An 8,875-nucleotide genomic window follows, 5' to 3' on the forward strand; every position below is an offset into this window, starting at 1 on the left:
CAAAAAGCTTTGAATGTATCATCTCTTTCACGTCATGGTTTGCATCTTTTGCTTCTGCACAGCTTGTAGTCAGTTCCCAGGTGGGATGACCAGCCAAAAAGCAGCGATATCAAAGGTGTGTCTTGTCTTCTGTCGATGACTGAAATATGATGCAAGGATCCGAAGAAAATGTGCTCGTGTTACTGTAATGGATTCCCTCACCCTGATCTCTCCACAGCGGGCAGCTCTACAGATTTTGCCCTGCACTGTGTCTCAGCTGCTATCTGCCCCTCAAGTCGGCCATGATTCATTTGTGATCTGCAACTTAGAACTGAACCAGGTATGGGAAGCAATTGTACGTGTGTGTGTGTGTCACTATAGTTATGCACAGGGCTTGAACCTCATCACTTGGACTAAACTTATGAGTCTGGACTGGACATGACAAAAAGACTTATCTTCAGTTAGACTTTAGCCTTTTGTCTAGGAAGGACTTTTGTCCCACCCCAAGACCAAAGATCAACCTGTCAACAGCAATGCCTGAGACTCTGAAGATATGGTGTGCTTTAGGCTCAGTGCTAACATACTATGTTTACCATGTTCATTATTTATTCATTAGCATGTTAGCATGCTAACATTTGCCAATTGGCACTAAATCTAAAGTACAGCTGATTGACATGTCCTTACTTTAGCAGGTATTTGGTCATAAATCAACAATTTATCCCCATGGAAGTTGAATGCGTGATGTAAAAACTGCCAAGATATTGGTGGCATTGTATGAAAAGTCAGATCATTAAGTTCATAATGACAGTATATCAGTCTGTCAAAATGTTGTGCTAACATATCTAAAAAGTAATTTTACTGAATGAATGAAAACTTCAACCTGCTGGTGATGTTAGAGGAAAGTTATCTTCACAGGACCTTGAATATCTGTAACAAACTTCAAGGCAATCCATCCAATAGTGAGAGCTTTCCATCAGGACTAAAGTGACAGACCGACTGAAGTGACATTCTTAAAGCTCTCATCACAAATTTTGCAATGTGTTTTTCAACATTTCATCTTCCTGTTGATGAATATATTTTCAATCTGATAGCAGGGAGTCATGTTGTGCAAACAGGAGGAAATGTGGGTTTGACGGTGCACACCAGCAGAAAAATGACTCACCAAGTTTTTAAGACAACGTGCATGGGTAGTCCTGTTAAAGTGCTCAGAAAAATGCACATTTGCACAACTAATTAGTAAACTAACACCTACTAAATTCATCTTGAGGTGAGATTGGTTTGTTAGCTGATGTTTCCATCATCAGGATTGAACAATATTGTTTTGGATTTGAAACACAAAGTTTAGGACTTCATAGCCCAGACCTGAGACTTACTCATGACTTGCAAAACAATGACTTTGTCCTACCTCTGGCTCAGGGTTACTTTGTAAGTCTCTAAGAATGTGTGGAGTGAAAAGTGCAGCCTGTCAGTTTTTCCAAAATTTGGGATCTGGAGAAATTCTGCAATCTTGAAATGGTCACTTGTTTACCAACCACGCTTTCTTAGGTGTCATGCAAAACTCTTTGGTCTTAGACGCACAGTAATTAAATACATAATTCTCTCATATTAAAACGATAACAAAAGATGTAGTTTGATATCATCATGAAGCAGAGTGGGATCATGGGAGTTGTTGTCTTTATTGTTAAATGGCCACCATAGTTAATGAAAATCTGAGGTGACTCAGTAGAAATCATGTTCATGGATGAGGTGAAATATTAAATGTGATATTAAAGTTTTATTCACATTTGCCAGCTTCTCTCCTCACTCTGATGCATCCTGTGTTTCTCTGTAAGTTATAGCAACGAGTGAAAATGCAAAACAGATCACAGTTTTAGACTTCAGTGTGGAAATCTTGCAGATTATAGGTTTAAGTCACCAAATTCTTTGTGTGCTTTGTCTCTCTGCAGGTGTCTGTGGTGGGCATCGTCAAGGGATTTGCTCCGTTCGTGACAAATGTCCAGTACTCTGTGGACGACATGACGGGTCCACCTTTAAGTGTGAAGCAGTGGGTGAACACAGAGGTCAGCAGCAGGCTCTGTTCAGAACTACAGCTGGGAACCAAATGTGTGCTTTTTTTTCTTTTTTTTTTTTTTTTAAGCAAATAATCAGTTTGAAATTGTTTCTTGCAGGACTCTGCTCTGATGTCATTTATCTCTCCTGGAACATACGTGAAGGTTACAGGAAGTCTACGCAGCTTCAGTGTAAGTAGAAGTGAGCTTTTAAGAGAAGTGAGCACTGCAGAGTTCTTGATTTTGTGACAATATGAGACTCATTTCCATTTTATGTTGCCTTAGGGTCAAAGGTCATTGCTGGCCCTGAATATTCGCTGTATCATGGACCTGAATGAGATCACATCCCACATGTTAGAAGTGGTATATGCCCACATGGAGCTTTTTGGAAAGGTACAGGAACTTGTGGTACTTTTCTCAAAGTCAGGAAGTATTCCCAGAACTCAGCATGTTGATACTGATCATAATCGAGTTTGAATCACTTGATGTGCACAAATGTTCCTGCAGTATGTAAGCATGTAATGTTGTGTAAATGGTGTGTTAATGTTGTTTATTCAGGCGTTTGATGTGAATATGAATACCACCGCGGCCTCGCAGTCTGGAACATGTCCTGGAGGCATCTTACCACATGGTCTGACCACCGTCCAGGGTCAGGTCAGTGGGTTTAAAGGCTCAGGTCACCCAAATCAGACATATTTTCCTGCTGTCCGGTAGTGACGTTTAGCCAAACAGTATTTACCAAGCAACATGTTCCAGCCACCATGATAACAATAAGAAAGAAAACAAAAAAAATAGATACGCAAGTTGACCTAGATTTAGATCCTTATGTAGTTGGCAATAGTGGCTGTTCCATGTGGCTTCTTTCTGTGTTTACTTTCAAGTCAAGGCCACATTACAAGAGAAAAAAGTTTTGTTTTCTTTTTTTAACTTGTATTTCAACAGAGTCAGAAATAAAGTTGAAATGGCATTTCAACTTTATTCCCCACATTTCAACTTTATTCTCAAAATGGAAAAAAAAAACTTCCTCCTTTGTTTTCCATGATGGTTGGCCCTAATAGGCTTCCATAGTCTCAAAGAAGAGAATTTCTTTTTCTGTGGTGGAAATTTTTCTTTTTTTGTCAGGATACGTTTTCACTTCAGCTTCTTATGGCCAAAATTAGCATTACAACAAACACTTAAATGGTCTTAATTACTGAAATTAATAAAAATCACCTGTCTTTTTTTCGTTTTTTACAACTGTTTCACAGGTGAAGAAAATTTATGTATTTAACGAAACTTTTTTCACCTGTCCTTGAGTTATAAACATAAGGACTGTACCTGCCAAAATCCAAAATAAATAGTATAATAGTATAGCAAGAAGTGTGTGTATATAATGCAAAGGGAAATTATACAGAAATTAATATGATAAATGTATAAATTAATAAATAACAGTAAAGTAAAATAGGACAATCAAAAGGTAAATAAATGCAGAAGCAGATTAAAACACAAATATCATTCTCACGTTTGATAAATAAATGCCTACATTTTGTGAATTTAATGGCATATGTATTTATCTATTTTTGATTGGGGGAATAAATGATAAATGTAGGAAAGAAAACAATTTAGATCAGATTTAGAAAATGTGGCAATAAATTACAGCAGCTTATTGCTGAAACGAAACACTTGCTTACTGTAAATAATCAAATTACAATTACAAATTAATACAACACTGCTCATAGTCACAAGGCATGTTCTAAATTGCATTATAAGACTTCAACAGCAGAGAATTTCTAGACTTTTTTTTCGCTATAGAAAATAGTTTGTGATGAAGACTGTCCAGGTTATTTTAAGTGATGTTGTTTCTAGAGAGACGCATGGCTGTTGATAAAAATGGAAAAAATTAAACCTTTCAAACATTTAATGAAATGCCGTGTGACAGACAGCAGCACGAGGCTTTATTCTGTCTTGATTCGTGTGTCAGGTGTTGCATGTGATCAGGAGTTTCTCTGTCCGACATGAAGGCATCAGCTTACACGAGCTGAAGACCCAGCTGGACCACCTCAGTATGAGACACATCAGGTACGTCCTCACTTCATAACCTCTTTTGGTGTCTGTAAATTTTGGATGTTGTCCTATATAGTCCATACTAGTCCTTTTAGCACATTAGGGTGATGATGCACTACAAGCAGTATCCAGTGTAAGCCCTGTCACTGCACATACTGCATACATGATTATGATTTTGTCTCCTTTTTTTGCACAGAACCTCCTTGATGTATCTGGTAAATGAAGGTCACATCTTCTCAACCATTGATGAGCAGCATTTCAAGTCGATAGATCATTAGCGGATTGCCTGCAGGTGAAACATAAAGACATCACAGTACTGGATTACAGCTGATCAGGATGTAAAAGCTGCCCACATTTTTAAGGTCGCATAAATCTGAATTGTTTTGGTTAAATTTAGTTATTCATTATGTACTATAGCTGATCGCCTTATGTCTTGGTCTAAAGATGTTAAATCGGTGATCAGTTTATTCTTTCCTACAAATAATTGCTGCACTGAAGTATTGTTCAGGCTTCTTTGTTTGATTATTTTTATGTATAGATTATATATTTTTTGTTGGTTTTTAATTAATTTGTGTGGTCAATTTGTGGGTACCCTGCAAATGATGTCATGATTGTTGGATATAAAGAAGACTTTAAAATCTCCTGCCCTGTTTAAGACACTTTGCTTTTAGAACTACACTCAGTCCTCAGTTTCCCAGAATCCAAGACGGAAAACAAATGGTCAAACAATGCTTATTGTTGGCCGTCCACCCTGGTAAATACTGCAGAAAGGTTGCATGTTGTATAGATGGTAGCAGCTCCTGTAACATTTAACAGTTCTAACAGTCAAAATGCTTGCAAGTTTATTAACCATAAAACTTTTCAGAGCATAAACTGCATAATGTTCTTTAGAAGAAAATTCTAAACTGATGTAACACCTTTGAGACCATTTGCAGCAAAAACTGCTTAATATTACATTGTTTATGTGCTAATTTACCAACAGAGCGCAAACGAAATTCCATAATGACAAGCTGTCTTTTAATAATCTTTGCGTTAAGTGTTGCAGTTGACGAGATGCACAGACCGTCGGTGGTTTCAAAAGGTCGGTGTTGAGTGTGTTTATGTGTAGTTTTCCTAACAATGGCTCATGAGCTGTTTATGTAACTCACACAAGTATCTCTAGAGACCAGAATTAAGTATACTGAGCTTACAGTATATAGGTCATGAAAATGAGCTGTCAACAGAATCAGGAACATACAGTACGAGTCTTATAATCTCAGCAACAACCCTTTATGTCAGTGTTGGCCGTCAGGTATAAAAAGATTAAACTTTGAGATTCTTGCAGGGGGAATCTGTTGCAGGACTAACTGATGTGAGGACTGATTGGATTCTACAAATATCTTAGATCTTGTACAGCAACAGTAAATGTGTGTTGTGAGTTTCACACCACAGAAATGTGTTATTAACCACCCAGCCAAATTTGAATTATGGAAAAAAAAATCATAGCAATTTTCTCTGCTCTGAAACGCTTTTGGTCCGTCCATTCTTCTGTCTTAGTCCAACACCACTATGACCTGAAACATGGACACTCTGTCTAGCAGCTTTATTGGACATGTCCAGACATGTTTGAGCCACCAGAGGCAGAGGACGGTGACAGGATGGTATTTTTTTTTCTTTTGTGTTGGGTTGTTGGAACTGAAGTGAGCTGAAGTGAACTGCTGGACTGATTTGGACTGAGAGAGTCACTGAAGGGACGTTTGTAACTGACCTTTTTGTGAGGGGGAGGTAGTGTTGTTCATGTGTTGGTTTGTGGGGCTCCGGCACGTCACTGTGTCATGTTTCAGGTCTGCTCAAAAAATCCTGAACACAGTTCAACTGTCTAACTCCACATTTCAGTACTACATAGTTCTCAGGCTTTTCATGTTTTCAACAACAATTTGTTTAAATATGTTTAAAGTGTTGCGAAATAAAACTCCTTTTCTTTTACACAGATTTTAAGGTAGAATATTCACATATTGTTGGTATGAGTTAAAGAGGAGGTACAATCACAGATCAAAACATTGTGAAATGTATGTTATTGACTGGTCCACAGGGAATTTCATACATGACCTGCTTTTTGCTTCTTCTTTCTAAAGTTTTATGATCTACAGTTGTCCAATGGGAGACTACAAATTGGCTTTTGTGTAAGACAGGTAATTTATTGCATAAATATATATTTTTTCCATATTAGTGCAACATTTTCTAAAATTCCTACAAAAAAATGTATAGATTCATATAAAAATAATACATTCCAGTCATAACTAATGACCCACTCATTATTTTGCTGTGTTCAGGACACTTTACCAACCCAAACTGTTGATATTTGATGTCGTAGGACTGACACTCAACAATCGACTATCTTTCTGGTGCGTTTATGAACAGCTCAGGACAAATTCTAATCATTCTACCTTTAATTTCAGAATGTTAAGCAATGTGGCTTTATGGCCTAAGGACAAGTAACTCCACACCAAACACTCCCTCTTGCAACAGTGTGTGGGTGTGTCTTGTTTTGTGTGTGTGTGTGTGTGTGAGAGAGAGAGAGAAATAACATTGTGCAAGTCAAATTGACATTTCATTGTAGTAAGGTTTGCCTGCATGTGCTGAACTAGTCTGGGCAGTTCACAGGAACAGTGTCATAGCCTAGGGAGGGAATGAGGTTCCAGGAATCAAACGCTAGAGCTTTTAACTAAGTAACCGAATGTGCTGTTAAACAGGAAGTGCTGTCGCTTTCTTTCATATAATAAGTCCAGTGGAATGAAATTAGCCTGTCCAGCCACCTGCTGCTTCACTGACAAAAGAAGCTCACATAACAGCTGGAACAGTTTACACAGCAGCCACTGTTTGTTAATGTAACGCCTTTACACAATTGTCATCTGAACCATTTCAATTTATTTTCCATCTGGTCCAGTTTTTTTTTTTTTTTTTTCTGGCCCACTAGCATCAGTATGCTTTACAGCACCTCAAGCCCCCCTTTCAATGGTGAAATCTGGATGGGCTGCATCAGATAATTTTTTGTATCTTTCTGAAAAAGGAAACTAGTGGCTGGCCATGTGGGCGAAGGTATGAATGCTGTTTTTTTAATCTTACTACTTCAGTCACTTTGTGCAGCTGAGTGCAACACCTTACCTTGCGAGGCAGCTGCATTCACAAAATCAGGTGAGGGCGGGCGAGGTTTAAGTGTGATGACGGCGAGAAGCAACTGTTGGTTCGACAACAACAATGGTGCTAAAGCATCAGCTATATCACAACTGAGGCTTTTTTTTTTCCAATGGAAAATTCTTGATTGGCTTTGGTTCATCCGGTCACCTGCCAAGTATGTTTTAAAAGTGTATGTCCTTTTCCAAACATATTTCAAGAACAACTCTCCTAACGGATCTTTGTAACAAACCGCCTGGAATATCAGGTTATGCTACATGATGAAGAGGAGAGACTTTTTTTTTTATCCCTGTTTGTACAAATCTTAATGTAGAGACAGCAAAAACAGAGGTCAGGGAGGCGACATGTAATCAGGAGGTCGTTATGATGGCTGATTTTTTGGACCCAGCTTAGAGTCTGGCTATTTGGAACCAGGTATGAGAACTTCAGATATGGAAGGACAACACCTTTTGTGATCTAGTTCTTTTGAAACACACTAAACCCTTAGGCATTGTAATGTCAGGCAGTTTGTTTGTCTTTTATAGCAAGTTATCTTCACTACTGGCAAAATTGCTTTGTAATGGTAGCCGTCCCCAGAGAATGACTCCTAATAACTGTGGTGACCCTCCGATCTTTTCTCTCACACCTCTGTCATGTTAAAAGTCCTCTAGTACTTTGGTTTTTCATAAAGCTGTCTGGATATGTGTGAAATTTGATCTGGATATTTACAGTATGGTCCCTCAATTATGCAATATTGGAACCCACTGATGATTTAGTGTTGTGGAGCAGCGGGCAGTGTTCTGGAGCTTCAGGTGGAGCCAGTGGATTTCTGAATAATAGGAAACAGATATCAAGGCCAAGGCTTCCTCTTCCATGAGTCAGTCATTGTTTACACTCCGATTAGCAACGTCAGATGTGAGAATGGAGTTGGAGGGTAATCTTTATATACACTTATTACATGGCTTTGTTAAATACTTAATTCAGATTTTTCAATGACAGCATTCTAACGTCTGTTATTTCTGTACAGACTGTTTCTGTGTATAACAGACCGTTATGAAGAACACACCTTTGCTATGGACACAGTTCTGATTATAGACGGAAAGAACAATAAAATCACTGTTTTAAATGCATTTTAAAAATAATCTTTTGTCTCAAATTGTTGTTTTCCTCTGGTACATAGCCAGGTAACAAGCAGGATAATGTGAAGTCAGTAGGTCAGTATTGTGAAAGCCATAAATCATTTTAAAATAAATATTTTGTCACTTAAATGTGTGCCAGATATACATGTAACTGTGGAATAATGAACAGTGAGCTGGCTGTTTTTGTGAAATGAACCCCGACGAGATGATGCAGGACTGAGAAGGTTGCTATTGTGAAAAAGAAATCCATAAAATCATTTTAAACTTAATTAATGTGTGCCAAATATATATACTTTTTCGTAAGTAACCATGTAATAAGTAGATGATTCAAGACACTCCTTCCTGCACACTGTACATTTTTTCTTACATACTGTGTATTAATGCAGTTAAATTTAAAAAGATCTAATTATCATGCGGACAGTTTACCTGCATGCAACTAAAGCCTGCTCAGATATGATTGGTCAGTACTCTGCCAGCTACAAACAAAAAACCAGAACACTTCCAATACCAAAA

General features: G+C 37.9%; 1 protein-coding gene across 1 annotated transcript; it reads left to right on the top strand.

Moving 5' to 3' along the window:
* On the top strand, positions 1–4,713 carry LOC146312669 (replication protein A 32 kDa subunit-like). The gene is made up of 8 exons (XM_084739332.1): positions 1–115; positions 218–319; positions 1,926–2,039; positions 2,148–2,219; positions 2,313–2,420; positions 2,586–2,681; positions 3,988–4,085; positions 4,267–4,713. The coding sequence occupies exons 1-8, from the start codon at positions 14–16 to the stop codon at positions 4,346–4,348; spliced, it is 774 nt and encodes a 257-aa protein (XP_084595458.1). The 5' UTR covers positions 1–13; the 3' UTR covers positions 4,349–4,713.
* The last annotated feature ends 4,162 nt before the right edge of the window (positions 4,714–8,875 follow it).

The sequence above is a fragment of the Lutjanus erythropterus genome, chromosome 16, assembly GCF_056507025.1.
Source record: "Lutjanus erythropterus isolate fLutEry1 chromosome 16, fLutEry1.hap2, whole genome shotgun sequence".
NCBI lineage: Eukaryota > Metazoa > Chordata > Actinopteri > Lutjaniformes > Lutjanidae > Lutjanus > Lutjanus erythropterus.

Excerpts from the sequence above, each read along its gene's own strand:
- LOC146312669 (XM_084739332.1), top strand. The coding sequence starts at position 14 with ATGTATCATCTCTTTCACGTCATGGTTTGCATCTTTTGCTTCTGCACA. Across the intron at positions 2,421-2,585 it reads ACATGGAGCTTTTTGGAAAG|GCGTTTGATGTGAATATGAA; the intron begins GTACAGGAACTT and ends TTGTTTATTCAG. Across the intron at positions 2,682-3,987 it reads TGACCACCGTCCAGGGTCAG|GTGTTGCATGTGATCAGGAG; the intron begins GTCAGTGGGTTT and ends TTCGTGTGTCAG.